The 21,905-nt window shown below is 40.4% G+C and overlaps 1 protein-coding gene across 1 annotated transcript in view; it reads left to right on the forward strand.

Moving 5' to 3' along the window:
* The first annotated feature begins 334 nt into the window (after positions 1-334).
* Positions 335-21,905, forward strand: part of PRKAR2A (protein kinase cAMP-dependent type II regulatory subunit alpha) — a 60,029-nt gene continuing 38,458 nt past the window's right edge. Inside the window, exon 1 of the mRNA XM_058812840.1 lies at positions 335-620. Coding sequence (XP_058668823.1) covers positions 371-620 — 250 coding nt within the window. The 5' untranslated portion in view covers positions 335-370. The remainder of the gene's footprint in view (positions 621-21,905) is intronic.

Raw genomic sequence — 21,905 nt, forward strand, 5'->3', positions numbered from 1 at the left:
TCTCCCCCGCTCCCCGTGCCCGGTGCCCGCTCCCGGTGCCCCCTCCCGCCCCGGCCCCGCCATGCCCCGCCGTGACGCATGAGCCCCCCCGCCCCCGCGCACGCGCGGCCGCAGCCCCGCGCCCGCTCCCGCGCCCGCTCCGCGCCTGCGCCTCGGGGCCGCTCCCGCCCCGTCCCGTCCCTCCCCTCCGCGCCCCGCGGCTCGTGTGACCGGAGCGGCGGGAGTCGGTCCGCGCCCGTCTGGGAGGCCCTGAGCCCGCACCGCCACCGCCACCGGCACCGCCGGCCGCGGACGCGGGGAAGGGCGGGCGGACGGACGGAGGGAGGGTGGGAGGCAGGGAGGCGAGGCGGCCTCCCGGGTGTCCGGCACCATGAGCATCGAGATCCCGCCGGGCCTCACCGAGCTGCTGCAGGGCTACACGGTGGAGGTGCTGCGGCACCGGCCGTCCGACCTGCTGGGCTTCGCCGCCGAGTACTTCGCCCGCCTGCGGGATGCCCGCGACCAGGAGGCGGGCGGTGGCCGCAGGGTGGTCAGCTTCGACGGGGAGCCCATGCAGACCGAGTCCAACGGCGACGAGGAGCCAGACCGCGGCGACGACGAGTCCGACTCCGACTTCGAGCGTAAGTGCGGGGCTGCCGCGGAGGGGGCGCCGGGGGCGCGGGTCCTGCCGGGGGCTCCAGCCCGGGGCCGCCTCCCCGCCGTGCCCGGTGCCGCGGCCGCCGCCGCTGGGCAGGGCGGGCAGCGAGCAGGGATTGAATGGGGGAGAGGCTCCGCCGGCTCCCGCTGCCGCCGCTCCCCGTAGGCTCCGGCCGAGCTCCGGGAGCCCCGGATGGCCCCGGCTGTTGGGCCGGAGCCCCGTGCCGGGGGTGTCCGGCGCTGCCCCGGGCGGCCGGAGTGCCCCGGGGTCTGACCGGGTATCGCCGGGCAGCGAGCGCGCTGCCAAGCATGTGATAGGGAAGATCATGTGTTATTGTGCAACCTCTTCTGTACTTATCTTTACATTTCTGTCTTTAAATCATCGTGGACGAGTGTGGTTGGGATTTTTTCGCTGAAACTGGGGTGGTTTATTCCCGCTGTTGTGTATTTAAAGTGGCTGTTATAAAGCACTGAAATAACTTTCGTTATTTAGCAACATATTAAAATTCTAAGCCACTTGTATATTGCTGTTTATACTGCCAGCCTCGAAGATGGAAAAGATACTTAACCTGAGCTGGACAATGAAATGCCATTTGTGATACTGAAATTTTGATTCTGTCAGAATTGTACTGTGTGTTTTAGGCTATGCAGAGTGTTTGTAATCGAGCCTCTGTGAGAAGTTATTTAAAATGCCTGTGAATGGTGGTGCTTGGCACACCCAGAATTTTTTGGACTGAATACTTTCTCATTATTAGAAAGTAGCTTAAAGGGGAGGGAAAGGTGAGAAAGGGCGTGCTTTCCCATAACTTTCAGTGCCCTCGATTGAAGGTCTTGTGCCCTTGACCTATAACGTAAAGGTTTCTGACTTTTATTGATAGAGGATCCTCTTTTAGACCAATTACTGCATGTCACCTTGTGGATGCAGTGTGCTCTTAACATCTACTCCCTGGTTAACAGTTTCAGAGAAGCAGGAAGGAATTAAGCTATGGAACAAATAATTGTTTTTTATTAAGGAAGCATTGAGACACCAGCTATTTTTGCAGTGCTTTTAGGCTGGGAACTTCACAAAGTGAAACATATCTTAAGCTCATGAAAATCGACAAACAGGACATGGAATGTGCGAGAGGACAAGAGTGAAATGGACAGATTGAATTGAAAACCAGTTTGCAGTCAGCGTCTGGGTTTGGATGTTTTTACTCATGAGACAGAAGTTCTGTTTAGGGCATGAAGAATAATAGATGAAAGGTGAAGGGTGAAGGTGTAGGGTGAAGGGTGGACACTGGTGGTGACTGAATTGAATTTAAGGAAATGTTCAAATATGAGCATAGATTTATGGAAATTACAAGTGATTTTTTTGCCCTGCAACCATGTCAGCAGTATTTTCAAGCATCTAAATATGAAAGAAGTTAGACTTTCTTGTGAAATGTATTTCAAAATTAAACTCCACATGGGAAAAATGTCAGATAGTTGGATGTAATTCTTAAAAATGTGCAATGTCTTTGTATTTAATATTTTCCTTAAAAAAAAGGAACCCAAAACACAGAAAAAACCCCAACGAACAAAACCAATCAAAAAACCCACTCCACCAGAAAGTCTAATGTCTTTGGGTACAGTTTTGCTATTTTGTGATCAGTTTACCTGAATTTGGGGTTTGAAATACCGCCTTCAGGGAAATAAGTGTAACATTTTATTTTTGAATGTTGCAGCTGCAGCTGGAGGGATCCTGTGAAGTTAAATGTTTTCAGATAAAAATGTTAAAATTTCATGGTGCCATACAGCTTTTCAAATGCAGCTTTCCATAGCGAGGCTGTCCAAAGCAGAAGGGTGGTTCCTTTGCTTCATGTTTCTGCTTATCATCTTTCTATCTTAGTCAGAGAGAAAATTAAATTAACAAGGCTGGGCACTGTCACTTGTAGTGGAGCCCTTTGTGCAAGTGCCACTGTCAGTAATGCTGTTTTGCTTCCTCTCTGAAAACCCAAGCCGTTCCCCCCTTGTGGCTTCCCAGGAACAGTGCCATGTTCTCTGTGACAGCAGGTGAGGATCCCTCCGGAGGGTCAGGGAAATGATTCTTTCCTGCATTGTTTAACAGTCACAGTCAACCATGGCTGTGTCTTATTTAGGTTTCTGTTGTAATGTTGTCTCTATCAATGAAAAATGTTAATTTAGAGGTTCTGGTTCCTGATTGCTGAATACTTGGGCCTTGCAGAAGACAAGATCCTGGGTGCTTATATTGCTTTGTATTTAAAGAAGATGTGGAGATGGGGGAAGCATACACAATGGGAGAGCCAGATAATCTCATTGAATGGACCAAAATACTGTTTGTAAAGACTGCAGTTTTTCATCTTAGGCAATTTAGAAAATACTTTGGTGAATTTCACTGTGCTTTCCTGGGTTATGCTTTGTTACCTTTGAATTGCTGTGACAGGTCACATGTTTCCATGCCTGTTTATAAATAAAAAGGTGAAATTGACCAGTTGTTTTTTTGTAAATGACTATGTTAAGGAAACTTACAGCTAGTTTAAACAATTACCCTTACTGTGTATGTTGGGAGTAGGAGACATCTTTAGAAATAATGTACTTTTGTTCGTGTGTGTGTCTGGCCCAGTATGAAATCTGTGTATGTCACTGGGCTGTGTCTGCACACTCAGACTGAGATAACACTGCAGATAAGTTATGTGGGGTTTTTGTGTGCTGACTGCATATGGTAACAGAAACAAGTCAGAAGGAGGTCCTGGCCTTTGCTTTAAGCCTTGTGGCAAATGTCTTCAAGTAGCCATAGTGATGCCACAGTGGAACTCCATCCATGTGGTAAAAGTCACTGAAACTAGCTAGGCTACAAAAAAACCCTCCCAAACCTTGATTCTCTTAGGATGATCACTCTTAGGTGATGCTTAGGAAATTATTTCCAGGTTTGTGTTTCCTGTCTGACCCCCCTGGAGTTTCATCCTTGATTTTAACTGGTTTTGTACATGTGATCAAAGGGCATCAGGATGTGGCTGTTCAGCAGAGTGCATTGTACGGCGTGTGTGAAAATAAAATGGTGATTGTTGTGGGGGAGCCCTCAGAAACGTTTATCCACTGGGCTGTGGCAGAGAATTTAAGAGATACCACGCTTTCCTCAGAGCCTTGATTTGTTAGGTTTAACTGAAAAATTGGGAAGTTGGGAGGGTTGGGAAAGGTGCAAAGCAAGACCTTCAAAAATCAGCCTGAGAATGTAGCCAAGGACAGATACATATTCTTAAAGTGTGTCCTTGACCATGACACTTGTACTTCTAACAAGCAGGCTCTGAATGGATGTGTTAAGGCTGAAATTAACGCCACAGAAATGGTCTGTTCACTGTTTGAATTACTGCTTTGGGAAAGCTCCTGTTGAGGAGCACACCTGAAGGAGGGCAGAGGCTCTGCTTCCCTGTCCCTTGAGGCTGTTGCACAAAGGTGCAAAGTGCTGCACGATTAACTTGCTGTTTTGTCTTATTTTTTGTAACAATAAAACCACCAACTTTATGTGTTCTTGGGAGTATTAAGTATAACTAACAGTGGCACTGAAATATTTTTGGGATTACACTGATTTGAGCAACTCAGATGTTTCAACTAATTACAATTATTTTATTGCAAATAGAATTTTTCCTTCTCAGGATTTTGCCTTGATATTGAAGGAAAGATGATGTGCTTTTCAGCTGCTCCCTGAGCAAAACAGAGCCCTTCTTAGTATTTTGCTTTTGAAATAATCCTGTTCAGTATGCTGCCTTGTTGTGATGGGAAGTGGTGCATATGAATCTGGATGGGCCGGTGAAAAGATTCTTGAGCTCTGCACTGAGCTTCTCAGTTAAAATTCGAGGATTTGCTAAATGTCATCTTTAAAACATCACTAGAATATCTGAGCAGAAGAGAGTGGAGAAATGCTCGTTTACATCATTAGATCTTGAATGTGGTACAGAATAAGAGTTCAGTGCATCTTTGAAATATTTAACTATTTCATTGCTAATGGAAACACTTGGTATTAAATTAAACCTGTTTTAGGTTGCCTATCTACTTATTCTTAAGCATCATTTGCTTATACTTTCTTATTCTGAACTGGTGTCCTGTGGAATTCCTCAGAAATCACTGTGTTATATCAATCACAAAGCATTTATGCTCTGCCTACATCAATTCACAGGTTAGGCATAACTCCTTGCTGTTTTCCTGAAATAATTCAATGAAATTTATTGAATTACAGGAATTGGATGATGTTAAAACTTTTGCAGCATAGCATAAAAAGAATAGTGGTCCTTTTGAAAAATACTGTTCAAGATTTTAGATATAAATCAGATTCATGGGGATTGCACATGTTGCTGTGAGATACCATCTTTAAAATTAAAGTACTTTGAAGTTTTTACCAGTGTTTTCACCTACCTACTTCATCCTTAACTGTTAATTAACTGGTAATAAAGCACACTAGCTTTCTCTTCAAATGTGCAATATAAATTAAATCCAAAGAGTAGCAACTGTATTTAAAATCTAGGCAGCACAGTGAGCACTCTCATAATCTGATAATTACTAGTTCTGCATACCTTTTTTAAAGTAATGGTTATAACAAAAGTGTTTTGTGCTCTCCATAAGTAGCCTCTAGATTTTTTTGGGAGGTAGAGGAAAGAGCTGGGTTAATGGTTGGCTTCAGTGATCTTAAAGGTCTTTTCCACTTTAAACAATTCTATGATCTGATTGCATTCAACCTTTGAATTTGGTATACAAAGAAAAGAAATGCACATTCCTGCTTTATGTTCTGAAAGGTATGTTCAAACAAGCCTAGTGACCAGAAGGTATAGAAGAAGCTTTCATTGGTCTCCTTCAATGGCATGAAATCAATTGTAAAGCAAAGTATTAGTGATGCATCTGTGCTTTAAGGGGAATAGATCTCTGCATTTAATTTTCTAATTATATTAATTTTTGGCAACACAATATCTTGAATGTGTTTAACATAAATATGAACTGAAGGACTACTGTTGTGCAGCTGCTGTACTTGTATATGTCTTTGCTTTTACAGAGGCAGTTCTGCATCACTTAAATCTGAAGGATTAAGTAGAGTAGCTGCTGTTTGTACTAATGGAACTTCACTCCCTCTATTTGTCTTGTTCTCATGGGGGAATTTTGAAGATAAACTAAGTATTAAGGGAGACTGATTTTACTTCTTTTTAGTTGTTTGGACAGAGCATGTAAATACTTTTTTTTTTCCCCCGGAGGCCTTTTTGTTTCTGTATTTGTTTATCACAATAAAATTGCTTTTCAGCATTTGTTCTTAAGGTTGCAATTACTGTATTACAAGGTTAGACTAGTAATGTAGTTGTAAGGAAGCCACCAATTGTAGCTCATGGGGCTTGAAGGAATGTTTCATCAGTAGTCCTCTGTACAAAGGAAATTTAATGACAATGTGTCTGTAATACATCCTTACCTGAGACAGTAAAAAAACTAGAAGTGTGAAGCAAAGGGCTAAAAGGTCCTGACTGGCTGAGAAACAGAGAATTATAATGGGTTTGACTGAAATTCAGATATCCCTGGATATTGCTAAATGTGTATTGGTTTTCATCAGGAAGGATGAGCTTCTATGTTAATTGTCAAAGCTAAATTTATTGCAATTTTGACATAGTACATGTAGAGTTGTTTTTAATGTCTTGCCCTCAGAACTGTTAATATTCCTGTAACATCTATTAGATATTCCTTACAATCTCTTGAGAAATATACCCTCTTATTTCAGTTTGTAGTTAGTGGCTTGACATAATTGTTCTGCTTTAAGTGATCAGTGTGTCCTAAAATGTGAAGAAGCATGCAGTATTTTCTTTGTTTAAAATTTCATTTAAATTCGTATTTGTAGTCTGTTGCATACCAGTAACCTTTCACATAACTCCTAAGCTTATTTTCAGAAAGAGCTTTAGATAGTTGCTATAACTGTACAGATGAATTCTTGACTGTTTCTGCTCTGTTGATATTCTGCAGTTACTCTGTGTATGAGCTTATGAAAGAGCATAACTAACTGTGAAGTGGGTAACTAGCCATTAGAAATAATTGCTGAATTCTTAAAAGCCTGAGTTTCCATGTTGAGGAAGTTTATTGTAAGAAAAGTTGCAAGAAACTTCTGAAATGGTGTTTTTCTAGCTGGTTCTAAAATTAAGGCAAAGGAAGATATTGTATATCAGTACTAGATATTGTACTGAACATTAGCTTCTGTTTAACTTTGCTATTTTTTGTTCATTTAAGAAACTAATATTAGAATTGAGACAATTCTGTCAGTGTTCCCCTCATGCTAATACTGAAATTTTCTTGTACCCTCTTGCCTAAAATAGAACAATGGAGATCTCGGGGAAGAGGAGGAGACAGCAGAGAACAAGCTCACTTGGAGCTATTCACCAGTCAGTTATTAAAAACCTTAATGTCTGACAGAGCAGTTGCTCATTATTCAAATGAAGACTGGAAATGTAGCCAAGATGAGCTATGAATGTTTCCCACTGGCTTCAGTAACGTTTTCAGCTTCATGAATGATCATTCATATTTTCTTGTGAAAGAAGAGGGAGACAGTAATGAATATAACTCAACAAACGTGCTGGTTCCTTTTTTAGACTGATGTTATTCCTTCCTCTGTGATGGTTCTGTACATTCCTTTAGTTATGGTTCTTTGTGTTCCATGCCTGTCTTTGCATCAGTACTTCTTTGGTATGTAACAATTGTTTGGTGGTTTTTGATCCATCAAGATTCTTTGATTCATGCAGATTTAATTTTTTCCTGAGGTACTGTCAGTTCCACAGCAAATAGTGTGTACTCTTCTCCAGTCTGCAGTTTTCATGTCTTTCTACCTCACTGTAATATGAAACAGAGAAGGGAAGTAATAAATCAAACAAACATTGGTTAGAAAAGCAACTGGGGGAAATCTGGGAAATCTGAGTGTGGACAAAATGCTCTTGCATAAAAGACCTGCATAGTCTTACTATGATAGTAATACTAATAAAGGTTGTGTGCTTATGAGATCCTTTAATGCAAAAGCTTTTTTTCCTTTTAAAAATATGGATCTGAAAGAGGGGCCATTGGATAGAAACTCCAGAAATCCACTGTGCAGAACAAGCTGCAGTGTTGTGGTCATTGGTGTTTTACCATGAGAATTGTGGAGATGATGGCAGTGTTCTCTGCTGTAGTGGGAAGGATGCTTACAAGAGAGAGGAGGTTTAGAGGAAAGCACCCTGTCTTACAATTTTCACACTGCTAGGATTTGGCCTCTGTCTCATAAATACACAATAAATCATGTATAGCAAAGGCCAGCATTTATTAGTAGCAGTTTTGCTGCTAGTCCTTTCCATACATTTCTTTTCTCTGTAGAAATGGTAAATGATTGAGAGTGGCAGCTGTCTGTGCATAGATGTGGAAATTCCCTTTAGGGGAGAAATCATCTTCAGGAACAGCTCTTCAGGGCATGAGGTAGGGACTTGCAGGTATTCCTTCTGTAGCATTGTTTTTATTGTCATTTAAAACCAACAACCACCTTGGGGTTTACTTTGTAAGAAACGTTCAGGCGCTCTCTGTTCTCTCCTTTTATTTCCTGGTGGCTTGCAGAACGGCTTTGCTTCTGTTCAGAAATGGTCTCCAGCCTGCAGGGGCTGGCATGATGTCAGCTTTTGGTGTGAGGTCATCTTACAGAAGTCTGGAACCCTGCATTGCTTTTTGGGTGTTAGTGAAGGGATGTCAGATCAGGGGCCTGACCAGCAGAACTGAGCAAATTGTCACAAAATCCCACTCTGAGCTGTTGTGTGGATTAGGATTGCAGGTTGGAGGAAAGTGCATGTTCTTCCAGCAGTCCCTGTTCTGTCCTTCTGGATCTGAGCCTTGTCCTTGCAGAACATTGTGAAAACATGTGTGGAGCCTGTGTGGGGAATGAAATGTGGGTTTTGGATGAGGGTTGAGAAACTGCTTTGTAGTTTTCCTCTGTATTTTTGAATCAACTGTGGTGCCAATTTCCTCATTCTTGGTGATTGCATATTGACAAACTGCTATAAAGCAGGATGTCACAATGGCTCTTCATTTCCATTTTGGTTCTTCCTCCCTTGGGACAGCATATTGTTTTCTGCTTCCTATTGAGAAAACTGTGTTCCATAGAAGAATTTAAAAAAAAAAAAGACACAAATATTTTTGTGTTATTTTTCCTGGTGAGGCTCCAGTAAACACTTATTTTTGTGGCAACACTTGTGCTAATTATGATCGTTCAGGAAGAATTGCTTCCTCAAGGACATTTGTAGTGAAGGAGCTGGTTCTCATGGGTATGGGGGTACCCCTCTCTGCAAGATTTCTCTTGTACAGCCCTGGAATGAAAATGCTAAGATTTAGTTGCCCCTTTATTAATTTTTTTTCAGAAAAAAGTAATTGTTCAGAAACAATTTTCAAACATTTGATGTTACCAGTGTTTCTGATTAAAATGTTTAAGTATTTGTAAGACTCACAGTGTTCTCAGGTTCATAAATTATGAAAGATGGCTTATTAGAATAGATTAATATTTAGTCTTCTATCTTTCACACATTTGGGGAGGGGTGGGGAAAAATGCCATGTGTAGTTTTGTTATAAAATGCTAAAAATTAATTGCATTCAGAGTGGGGATATTCAGGGACCAATTTTTGTAGTGTTAAACATTCCTGGATACCATGTTTTTAATTCTAATTTTAAGATCCTGTAACTTTATGATAAAAAGCCACAAAGATGACTTGTATTTTTTATGAGCATCTCTTAAATCCCTGTGAAGTAATTTTAATTTCTTACTGCTGGAAACATATAATTATTAACTATTTTACCAATTTTTTCATACCACTATGAAATAATATAACTTTGCATGATGTGTACTGATTTTGCTAGTGGTTTTAACTTTTCTTAGCTTTCCATAGCTGGATGATCTGCAGTGTGTACATTTGTTGTGAAGCACTGTGTGACTCGGGGGAGTTGTATCCTAGAAGTTCTGCTCCTAAAAATCAATTCATCTGGAAGCTGAACCATGCAGCACTTGCCACCTGCTGTGCCTCAGTTTGGTCAGGGAATTTTTTATCATTGCATCCAAAAATTGTCAGAATGAATGTTCTTTGTCCAAGGCTCTTGCTGAGACTTTGGACATCCACGAGCAGATTTGGCACAGTGCTCAGGGACCTGGCTCAGTGGTGGATGGAGCAGCGTTGGGTTTGTGGTTGGACTCCATCAATTATCTTAAAGGTCTTTTCCAACCTAAGTGTCTCTATAAAGAGGATTTTCCTTGGTCTGGGTAGAACACAGTGATATTTTTTACGATTATCCCTGCTTAGGATACAGAACATATGTCTGCCTTCACCCTTCCTCTTTCCCAAAAATCCTCTTCCTGTGAAAGTGCACAGGATGCAATTACTGGAAGTGTGTGTGGGGGGCTGTCTTGTCAAAATACATTTTCACATGGAGATGATTCTTTTTACAGCTATATGTTGTAAGTAACTGTTGAATGTTGATATAATGTTGTTAGAAGTGTAAATCTGAAGGAAGAAAAGCTATGAAACACTTTATTTTGAGATGCAGTACAGAAGTTGTTCTTGCTTACTAATTTGGTTGTGTACCATAACCTAAAGATTGACCACATTAGGAGATTAAACAGTTTTAAATTTTAAAACATACATATTTATAATCCACTCAAATTTATTTATGCTTTATTTACTAAAAGAAGCTGTAATCAAATTATATCTCAATGAAACAAGGTTCACTTGTGAATTACTGATGAATATATTGTACTGGCAGTGAAGTAGTACTTCATGTTCTGTGCTCATAATATCACAAAATTGCCAGAGATGTTAATGATGCTTCTGTAGAATCTCTCATTCTGCTGTGTACATTCTGCCTGATCAGTTTGTGTCACCCCTCAGTCCTCTGGCTGCCACCCTCCTGCAGAGCCTGTGCTGGCTGCTGGAGAGGCACTGGGTGCAATTCACATTTTGTCACTAGAAAAGCACCAGACAAGAAAATGATCATCAATTGTAGAGTCAGTTGTGCCCACATGGAGGATCCTGCACCTTAGGGATGAGGGAAAGCAAGGCAGAAAACCTGGTGTGTGTCCAGTGTTGTGACTCTGAAACCCCCACTACAGCATAAAATCCTGTAAATCCAGTGTACCTCTTCTATCACCATTGTAGATAAATCTGTATATAGCAAGGACACAAACTGTGAGTTGGTGTGGGGGTTCTGGTGCGTTGGTTTTTGCTTTGCCATTTTATTTTCTTTTTAAGTGGAGAGCAAATCAGTTCCAAGTATATGTAGAACTTATAAGCAACTGGTTTCTGGTTTGGGTTATTAAAAATGTGGTGTGACATATTATACAATTCTTTTTCTACGATTTTTTTTAATGTATCATCATATAGGAACACCAGTTCTTTGAATGAATTTTCTGTAATTTCAGAGATCAACAATACATCATCAGTCTTTTTTAAGCACTTAATATAAATCCACCAAAACTGTAAAAATCAGACTTGCAAAAGAATTGAGCCAGCTTTTTATACTGTTGCTCTTTTGAGAAAGACTGGTTTGAGAAAGGTAATTTGCAAACTGTTCAGGCAAGAATGAACCTTCAGAGGTGATTACTTGTGCAGGATAGAGTGCTAAATCCTAGAAAGGTCGTAGCTGATCAGCTGATAATAGATGCCTTTTGTGACACTGGCTAAGCTGGCTGATACTCCTGCTGAGGGTTGTCCAGGATGTGGATGAACCTTGATTTTTATGTGGCATTATTAGAATAAGTAGTAGTTTGGTATGTTGCAGTAGTGTCAATACTGAACATTTTTAAAAATGCCCCAGGAAGTGCTCACTTTGCAGTTACAAAGAATGTGCCCACAGTAAGAACCTGTAGACGCCCAGGCTATTTCTCAGCCTTGCTTTTCCTGCCTTTCTTCCCTTAAAAAAACTCAGCCAAACAAATTAAGCCCCAACAGCCTAAAATCTGTGCAGTGGCTGTGTCAGAATTTGTAGTTATCTACCTGGAAAAAGGATACCTGAAACTAGATCCATCTACCTGCAGATGATTTGCATTGGAAGATAAACTGGAAGCAAAGCATGAACTTTATTAAGCTGTTGAGGATCTCTGTGCAATTTCAGAATGGTTGAGTTTGGAAGGTGCCTCTGGAGGTCTTGCCTGGCCCCTTTTGTGAGGCAGGACTGCCTGTAGTGGTTGCCCAGGACCACATCCAGGTGGCTTTTCAGTTTCTTGGGGGGGGGGGAGGCTCCAGAACCTCTCTGGGCAATTTATGCCAGTGTATGGCCCCCCTGGCAGTAAAAAAGTGCTTCATGATGTTCAGGTGGACCCTTTCTGGATTTAACCTTGTGGCCACTGGCTCTTGTCCTGTTCTGAGTGCCAGAGAGGAGAAACTGCCTCCATTGTCCTTCAGTGCCCTTCAGGTATTGATAAGAACTCCTGTGAGCCTTATCTTCTCTAGGCTGACAGTCCAGCTTTTTCAGTCTGTCCTCACTCCAGAGATGCTTCATGTCCCCTCATCTTCTTTATGGCCCTTTGCTGGACTCTGTCCAGTATTTCCATGAGGTTTTTGTTCTGGGGAGCCTGGAGCTGTACAGGGAGCTCCAGGTGTGACCTCACCAGGGCTGAGTAGGAGGTGTCACTGTCATATTTTCTGAAAAATCCTTTTGCCAGGGTTTCTTCTCCTGGGAAGATAAGAAGCCTCAGAGAAAAAACAATATTATCTCATTTGCTTCTCCCTGTTCTGCTGCTTTGGAATGTGGCTGGAGAGTGTTTACCAACAGGTGCATGTTTGATTGGTTTCATGTGAATTGTTTTTACTTAATGACCAATCACCATCTGCTGTGTTGGACTCTGAGGAGTCAATCACGAGTTTTTCATTATCATTCTTTGTAGCCTTCTGTCTGTATCCTTTCTCTATTCTCTAGTATAGCTTTAGTATTTAGTATTCTTTAATATTATATAAATATAATACAATAATAAATTAGCCTTCTAAGGACATGGAGTCAGATTCACTCCTCTCTCACCTCATCCTGGGGACCCCTGCAAGTACCACAGAGGAGGGAAGGACCACATCCCTGACAAAGCAACACTGCATCAGAAGCTGTCCAGAGTACCCTGGCACATAAATGTGTGCTTATGCCTTGAGTTAAATGTGGATGTGTGAGATTAAGCTCTGAATCAGCTTGAAGTGACACTTGATTGAAATTCCTTGTGCTCTTTTATTCAGATCAAATCAGATGACAGCACAACCTATTGCAGTTTTATCTTATGTAAAAACACAGTATGTTTCATCATTCAAATGTCAGCAGGAATTGGTAATGAAATACCAATACTTCATTGGTAATGGAGTGGCCCAGGCAAAGAACAATGGGCTTTCATGTGCCTGTTGTATCTGTAGGATGCTATTCTTAAATTTTACCTAGATCCCTGTAATTAATCAATTCTGAACTCAGGTTGACCTGGCAGATGTAACATGCCTGCTGGGTATGACACACCAGGCTCTCTCCATGCTGCTGGTTGTTTCTGCTGAGCTTCAAATCTCCTGTTCCATATTTTTCTTATAAATTGCTCTTTTGTAGAAGTAGTTCAGTTGTTTCATACTGTCACATGAGATACACCTGACTGTGAGGGTGACTCCAACCTATTTTGTCTGAGACTAAACAGCTCAGAGGTGAAAGGAAAAGCTTCTTAGGCTGCATCTCATCTGCAGCTGCCCATGATAATTTTTCTTTTCTGTTGTAGTCCAAACTTAAGCAGACCAGCTGCACATCACTGATGGAAAAGGCTGAGACCAGCCCAGCCCTTTTTTTCCTTGACATTGACGCAGATTGGAAGTGCTGCTGCAATCAGTGGTCAGCAATAGGTTTGTTGTGTTCTCAGATTTGGGACTGAAACCCAGCTCTGCCTTCTCAGTTTCTTTACTTTCCTACCCTCCCATCAAATGGTGGCAGATCTGCAAGTGCAGGCTTGAGACTGAGCATACACATTGAGTGTGTGCATGCTCTGAACACAAACAATTGTGTCTCTCCCTTCTGTTAACTCCCTTATCTGTGTTGGGAGCTGCTCTGAAGCTAAGAGGATCCAGTAATCCAATTAGTCTATCAGAGGAGGACACTGCATCATGATGACTCTGTTCTGATGTTGCCTCTACTTGCATAATTATTTTTGTGATGGTGTAACTGTGTACCTTTATGGCTTGTGGTCTTGAATTTTGGCTTTGTGTTTGTTACACTACAGTGGCAAAAGTGGTGGCATATAAATTCCCCAAGGAAATGTGTATTTCATGAAAAGCAAGTGTTGCTGTTCTTAGAGTTCCTTTGTCATTCTTACATACTGATAGACTGAAATTTCTTGCAGTTTACCTGAGACCAGTTTGTCAGTATAACAACCAGTTGCTTGTATTGGACAGAGCTTTGTTTGTGTGTATAAACCTGCACACACGCACATACAATTTTCTCTGTCTGTAGATTGCTGCTCACTGCTCCATTTGTCAGAAATTTAAAGCAGAGTATCAGCAGAAAATACGCAGGTGACTGGGAAAATGTAATTTTGTGTTACCGTGGTTTGGCAAGAATTTGAAGCAGATGATAATGCTGTTGACTCAGGGTTGGGTGGGTTTTTTTAATTCCAAGAAAAGGTAACTATATTGTTCATTCTCAAATAATTAGTCTGACATTGTAGAAAAGTATCTTAATTCACTGAGTGCACCTGTTAATTGAATTTTTATTCAGGTGCTCTTATGTCCTTAGCAATGCTTGAGTTTTAGATTTTTATAAATGCTTTGAGCTTTATTACACCATTTTGTTTGTACTGAGGTTCAATTGTCATTGTCCCCTTTTGTGTACAAGTTAAATTTGCTTAAGTATCTATCCTAGTGAAAGATGTGAGTGCTCAGTTGTATCAATTTGTTGTCTCTCTTTGAAAATTATGGCTGAATATGAACCATATTTTGCTTATAAGTAGTTTAGGGTGCTAGTAAATTATATTAGTTATGGATATGATAGTCAATATTTGATTTCTCAAGATAGCTTTTATATCCTGATACTGCATTATTTAAAGACAGTCTCAGTAGGACTTTATGCTGAGCCTGCCAAGCAGCTGCCAAGTGCAGATAGCCAACATTTACATTCTGTGTTGTGTGATGGTAGCTGTGACATGATTCCAATTAAAAGCTTGGTCTGCACACTGCAGATGTCTTCTGAATATTAATGTGCACTACAGATAGAGCAGATGGAATCTCTTTAAAATACAATGCAGTGAATGTAAAATTGTGTTTCTGGTGAAAACTGATAGGCAGTCAAAAATTTTCTTATTTCTCTCTTTTTCATTGCTAACCCACAAGAATATCTGTGCATCATCATCATATTTCTTTACATATAGGAGGAAATCAACTCTTCATTATACATTCAAATAAAAATTCAGAATTATGCCATATTGAAGTTTTCTCAAATGCCAGATGTACCTAGAAAAATATTAGGAGTACATGCAACGTTTCCTGTGCCTTAAAATATGCCTCTGCCTAGAGGACAGATAATAGTTGAAATATAGGATATCTATGAGTTATTTGAGGAGTTGCTCACTGGAAAAGGCCCTGTAAAAGTGTATATACAGGTGTATGTGTGTTTAACTGGGATTTGGAAGTGTTCTGTGCAGTGTACCAGGAAAAGTCCATCCTGCACAGGTAGGGTAGAACAAAACTGGGGAATGTAGAGAATGACAAGGACATCAGGGGTGCACTGTAACCCCAAAGTTCACTGTCAGGAGAGAGCAGCAATCCAGCTGGGAAAGTGTGTATTACAGGAGACACAAAGTAAAGCCTTGGTTGTAGGAATTGGTTAAAGGTCTTAAAAACAAGCAGGGTAAGTGTGATACAGAAACTGAAAGTAGGAGAGTTTCTGTGGGAGTGGAATTGTAACTCTCTTTGCAGCTGCATTTGTCTTCCCCTCTGGGGCAGAATGGAGGTTGTGAGGGGAGGGTACAGGGGGAAGAGGTTGTAGAAAAGGCAGTGACAGGAGGTGTGAAATACCTGGAGCCATGCACTGCTTCACTTGTGCCATTAGCATAGCTGTCACATGCATGTCTTCCACTCTTTTCAAACTTAATTTTACAGCTGCTTATTCCTGAGGCTGTGTAAACACTAAAACCAGTGCCAGTGATAGCGTTTTCCACTTCATCCCTATTAACTTACTAAGATTTCCTCCCAGATCTGCATTTGGATTATATTTGTCTATTATAGTTACATTGCCTGGCTAATACTCTCTCAAAGTTACTGGCCAGACTGTTGAGAAAAAGTTCCTGGCTTCATTGATGGTATTTATTAAATACATGCCTACTTCAGAGAAGTTGGCTCTGTGCTGTTCCTGAGGATAATATTAATTTGCTTGGAGTGTTTTGAAAACCTAGACCAGATTAGGACTGAGAACAGACCTTGTGAGCTGGGTGTGATGGGGATGTCCCAGACTGCTGATGTAGGGACCATCTCACTTAAGGAGGAGTTATGGAATTTTGTGGTGCGTCTGACCTCCTGTTGTGAGAGGCCCCCAGTGAGTTGTTGCTCTTATTATTTTTTACAATGTTTTCTGCATTCAGATGTTCAGAATAATGGTGGGCCTTTTAATTAGGCTTCTGAAAATGGAAAAACACGTTCACTTGACTGATTCCATTATTGTGGTGGTTTTGGGATTTTTTTTTTTTTTTGCTTGCACACATATATGAGCTTACTCAGATTGCATTCACCTGTATGCAGTGAATTATTTTGTAGAAAGAGATTTATGCAAGCGGCGCAGTTGGAAATAATAAAAATAGACTGATATGCTAGATATAGTTAAATGACGTTTTTTATGACTCATTTAGGAATTATCTCCAGGACCTCCAAGTATGTTTGGTGGAACTCAGCTTTCCAAAAAGCCTGAAAGACGTTTAAGTTTTGTTAGTTTGTAACAGTGATTGCACCTTGCAACCAGGCACAGGATAAAAATCTGATCAAAAGTCTTTGGGATTTGATGTTTCGAAAGTTATGAGGATGTGGAGTTAAGCCTTAGAAATCAAAACCATAGTGAAAACCAATTGAAATACAGAAAGTGTTGCTTTAAAAGAACTGTGTGTGTCAGAGTCAAATGAAAAGATTTCAGACAAAATTTGTCTTCATGATGTTTGAAAAATCCTAAGTACCCTGAAGTAGTAATCCTCCTGCCTCATCCATCTCTGATCTCTGGTGGATCAGGAGACTGGTGAATAAAGAGGTGAGGTTTGAAAGCAGAACTGGTGGAATAGGAGGGGTTAGTCAGCCTTGGAAAAGGAGGAGGATTTCTGTTCTCTGCCACTGCATCTGGTCATGGGGGTGATTTGCCCATGTTTCTTACTGATTGGGAAATGTGGTTCCCTACATAAGATGCCAATATCTTTTTCTGTATGAAGCATTTATTTTAAGGAAACTTGCACTTACTTCTTCTTGATGTGATATTTCTGTTTCTCCACAGTCTCATTCTCATCTTTGACCTTTTCTGGCTTTTCCATTGTCTCACAATCCCAGTGAAAGTCACATTCAAATATGTTTAGGATCTTTTCTTTATATCATCTACTTAATGTTTGGTTTGTAAGCTTAATTTTTCTGCTATTACTAATGTGGCTCCTTAGCTTCTCTCTCTCTGAAATGCCTTCTTCTCTAAGCCTACTCCTAAAGCCCAAGCAAATTTCCATTTTTCACTTGCTTTGTTGTACCTTCCAGTGTCTTGCCTCTTCTGACAAAGCTTTGAAGATTTGTCAGCTGCTTCTTAACTTTCCTGGCTTTTTTGCAGCATCCTTCTTTCTCTGTGCAGTGCATAGATTTGTCTTTCTAATACTTGAAAACATTCCCAAGTCTTTCATTTCAGTCCCTGACAACCTCTGTTGTAGTATCAGCATATGGTTATATCTTTAATCACTGTGAAATGTGTTCTTTTAGCTGAGATTGTACCTCAGCACTAGGAGTTTTTCTAATTTCATGTCTGTAAAGCAAGTGCATGCCTTGTTGCTATCTCTTTGATCTCCATAATATAGATTACACTCATAAAAAATAAAAAAAAAGTGCTGTGTTTGGCTTGATCTGAGACGTGTCAGCAAGAAATAGGAGAGGGCTGTGTGGGTCATGCCATTGCAATGTCAGATAATGTGAAGTGCTGCTTGGAAGGTGTTTGTTCTCCTGGGCTCAGGCTTCAGTCAGGCTGTACAAGCTCCTGAATTGTGGGAGCAGGTAATGGTCCTTTATTTGTGAGAATGAATATCTCTGAATGAAAGTAGTGCCATGCATGGTTGCTCAGGTTCAGTTGTGGAAAGGGAATATTGAAATAGGGATACACTGGAAACAAGGATCTTTGATTTAAAAACAAACAACACTGGAGGCCTTAGTCAAGAAATGCCATCATAACCAAAGATTCACCAGATTCCTTTCAGTTAGTCAAGCAATGATTTCTTTCTTGAATTGATCAGCTGTTTAAAGTCTGTCCATTCCAGAGTGCATATTCATTTTTCTACTGTACTTGAAAACAAAAAAAGGGCCAACTCAAAATAGCACAACAGTTTTAGCTTCATAAACATCTTTTTTTACTGACATAAATGCTTTGCTTGTTGACTCAACTTTTCCCTTCAGAAGTTGCTACATTCTTTCTATCAGAGGGGCTCTAAAAAACTTGGAAAGCAAGGATCAGGGACTCTTCTAAAATGAGACTTTCAGACAGTGTTTCTCCATTTTGTCAGTAATTTTTAAATACAAATTAAAAGAAAATCAATTAAATTGGAGACCAGGATATGTTGCAACTTTGTTTTTATGTTTTGTTCTCTTGCTGTTGATGACAGCTGTTTTTCAATACTGAGAAATAACAAGGTGTCTATGTCTCTGTTATTTTTACCGCAGCAGACAGGAAAACAATGTTTAATAGCAATGTAATAACTTTTATTGTTTTCCAACTTAATAGATGTAAGAGTCTTTTACAGAAAAGCAAAGCCTGTGTGTACCTAATCGTGGATCATGGTTTCCACTTTTTAATTTTTTAATGTTCTGTGTTCTGTCCTCCCTCTGTTTGTTCTCTGAAAACTCACTTCTTCCCAGTGTTCCCTGACCTTTTGTCTTCCTCCAAATGTCTGGCATGCTTCAGCTGACACCATCAGGGTCTCTCCTGCCTGTCTAACCCGGCTCTGAGTTTCCATCCTCCTCTATGGGGGTGGGTAGGCAGAGGAATAGGAGGGAAAATAAAGGGAATAGAAAGGAAAATAAAAGGATGTCTATAAAACTCTGATCCGTTTCTGTCTGTTCTGCTTTTCTGAGAGAAGCTCTGAGGTGATTTCTTGGGTTCCAGAGCTGCCTCTGAAAAAATCTAAGTAGTTTGTAGCCTTACCTGTGGTCTCCACCTTATAAAGTAGAAATGTGGAAGGGGTAATTGAGAATTTGCCACTATCCAGCAAGGACATCCTGAAGGAAATCATGGATATGCAACTGTTATATTGGTAACAGTCAGAGGGAATTCTGTTTTACTTACCTGTTGAAAAAAAAGATTCAGATTGGTATTTATTGAAGTACAGTTGCATATCTGATGATGAAAGTTCTTTCTGCTCTAGCATTACTTTTTAATTGCCAGGAATCCTAAAAAAGCTGATACTTGAATTGATGAGTTTTCTCAGAGTTGTGGTGGTTCCTATTTATGTAAGTCCATTAACATCTTGGTGTGTAGAAAAACAGTTTGACAGCTGTAGTCTGGCACTTCCTTATCGTAACTTGATACAGCATTCCAGAGAGACAGTCACGCCTCAGATTTATACTCCACTCTCCTTCTGCTATTTCAGCTTTAATGGTTTTTAGTGTCAACTCATGTGTTGTTTGGATAAACTTAATTGACTTGTTAAATTAGAACCGTTTACATTCTGTTTCTCTTCTTGTTTCTCTTCCCACAGGATGATTTTGTGCCATGATCCAATGGGAAAGTACTCTGTAAATCACTGATTTGTGCTACTTGGTTGTAATAAAGCTGGTGTTTTGTGCTTATGCTCTTTGAACTCTGAGTGCCATACTAAGTTTATGCCACCTACTATAAGCTTTGCTCCATCTTTCATCAGGAAACCTTCAAAAATTGTTGATTAGATTACATAGAAGATCTGTATTAAATATTTGTATGCACAATAGCTTAACTTAGTATGCTACTGTAAATTGTATTCAGAATCACAGTGTGATTTTTTCACCCTAGTTGAAATTAGGAAATGTTGACAGATCATAGTGAAAAGCAAAGTGCTTGTGAAAAAAGAGAAGTAAGTTTTCAAGGTACATCCTGTACAGAGCCATAGCACCTTGTACTCAACTGTCATGCCTGGAATGCCAGTCCTTTGTTTGCTCCAGAATATTTTTTTTTTTCCTGTGACCCTGAATTGATCTTTTGAGTTTTGTCTTTTTCTATAAGAATTTTTATTAGGATGTGTAATAAGTGGGTAACAGTAGCTGGGAGAATGATGGTTGTATTTCTGTTCATTTCAGGCTTGTGAGTAGTGTAGAGAAACAGCTTTCCCTGTTATGGTAGTAGTGTACATCTAAAAAAGCCTGATGGTTTTTTTTACCAGTCACTTTTCAAAGTCAATGACAGAGAAGGGAGCCCACGCACTGCAGGAAAAGTGTGCTTTTAGGTCTGGTTGTAAAGAGTGGTTCTACTGTCACTTGTTTGCCTTAAATATTGGAATTGCTAGTTTGATTTGGCTTAAAAACAGTAAGAAAAAATAATATCTGTGTCCATTTTTCACGTATAGGGCTGTATTTTATACCTGCTTATAACCACAGTCAGAACTATTGTGAGTTAAATATAGTGAGCCATAATTGAGCATTAGATATTTCAAAGTAAATCTCAATGCCAAAGCAAACTGAAGGATATTGGAGAAATTAATGTTTTGTCACTTATGGAAAGTATTTAAAAAAAAATTTAAAATCCCAGTGTCTGATTTACATGCCTAAGTTTTCAAGTGAGAAAACCCAATGAAATGGAGCCACTAGGAAGTGGAAGTACAGTTAGTAGTAGCCACTAATTGTGTGGTACTACTGCTGTTTGTAGCATTACTGATGTAATGCACGTTTTTGAATTTAAGTTCTGCAATGTATAGTATTGACCTAGTTATGCAATTTATTAAAATATTTTTTATTAAATCAATATAATGACAATCTGAAGCAGCTTTTTAAGTGTTCCTATCTAGTGCTTACTTCAGTCTGTGTCTAATCACAGTATGGAGGCCGCGTACATGTTCAGCAGACATTCCTGATTTTCCTTGAACAGTGGAGTAGGATGATTGTCCTGAGTCAGTTCTGGCAGAAGTGTGGAATGCACAGCTTGATCTGCCTTTCCAGTGCCAGAATCACTTGCCTTTGGCTGCCAGGGAGGAAATTGGGCCGTTTTGCTCTCTTCTGGTACAATGGTTTAATTTACCTCAGTTTTTGTTGTGTTTACCCAATTACTGTGTCTTGGTTCCCATGAGCCAAGTAGAAGCAGGAGCTCTGCCAAAGGTATGAGACATTTTGAACTTGAATATTGCTGCACCTGAGGTTTTGACATAATGGGGAGTTTACAATGCAATCATCTCACAACCAAATCTTCTCATCTCATTATGGTTTTTGCAATTAAAGTATAATAACACTCATATCATTACCAGAGACATGGGCCATTGTTCAAACTGAATGTGGCCCATGAGTGTGCATCAGGGGGGAGTTCTAACTGGAGATTAAAAAAACAAAAATTGTTTCCTATTTCAAAGCAGCAGTTTAATCTTGTTTCTGTAGATTGCAGATCTCTGAGTGGTACAAGTTCCTGTAGTGCTGGATTCACTGGATTCTTGTCACAGTGTAGGCAGGGTTGTGCTCTGGGGGCTGCTCTGGTGTAGGAATTTATTACTGGTGTGTCCATCACCATTGCTTTAAATTAGGTGCCCTTTAGTGCTCAGCCTAGGAGCTAGGCTGTATTAACAGTAAATATATTTTTCCCTTCCACCCCATCTGATTTTTTGGAATCTGTCCACAGACCAGTGTAGGTGTGTGTGGGACCTTCAGGAGAGGTTTCTCTTAGCAGTGCTCAATGCCAGGCTTTTCCTTCATGTACTTCCAATAGCAAAACACAAGGGTGCCATAGGATTGGCAATATGACTGTGCAATACTGAAAATAGTCGTAAGCAGAGAGCTTTTCATTGGTAAGCCAGAAGGAAAAAAATCCTCACTAATCTTCTCTACTAGGAAATGCCAGATTTTTATCTCTTTAGCATAAAAATAGTCATCTGACAACACATA

The sequence above is a fragment of the Ammospiza caudacuta genome, chromosome 12 (assembly GCF_027887145.1).
Source record: "Ammospiza caudacuta isolate bAmmCau1 chromosome 12, bAmmCau1.pri, whole genome shotgun sequence".
In the NCBI taxonomy this organism is placed as follows: Eukaryota; Metazoa; Chordata; class Aves; order Passeriformes; family Passerellidae; genus Ammospiza; species Ammospiza caudacuta.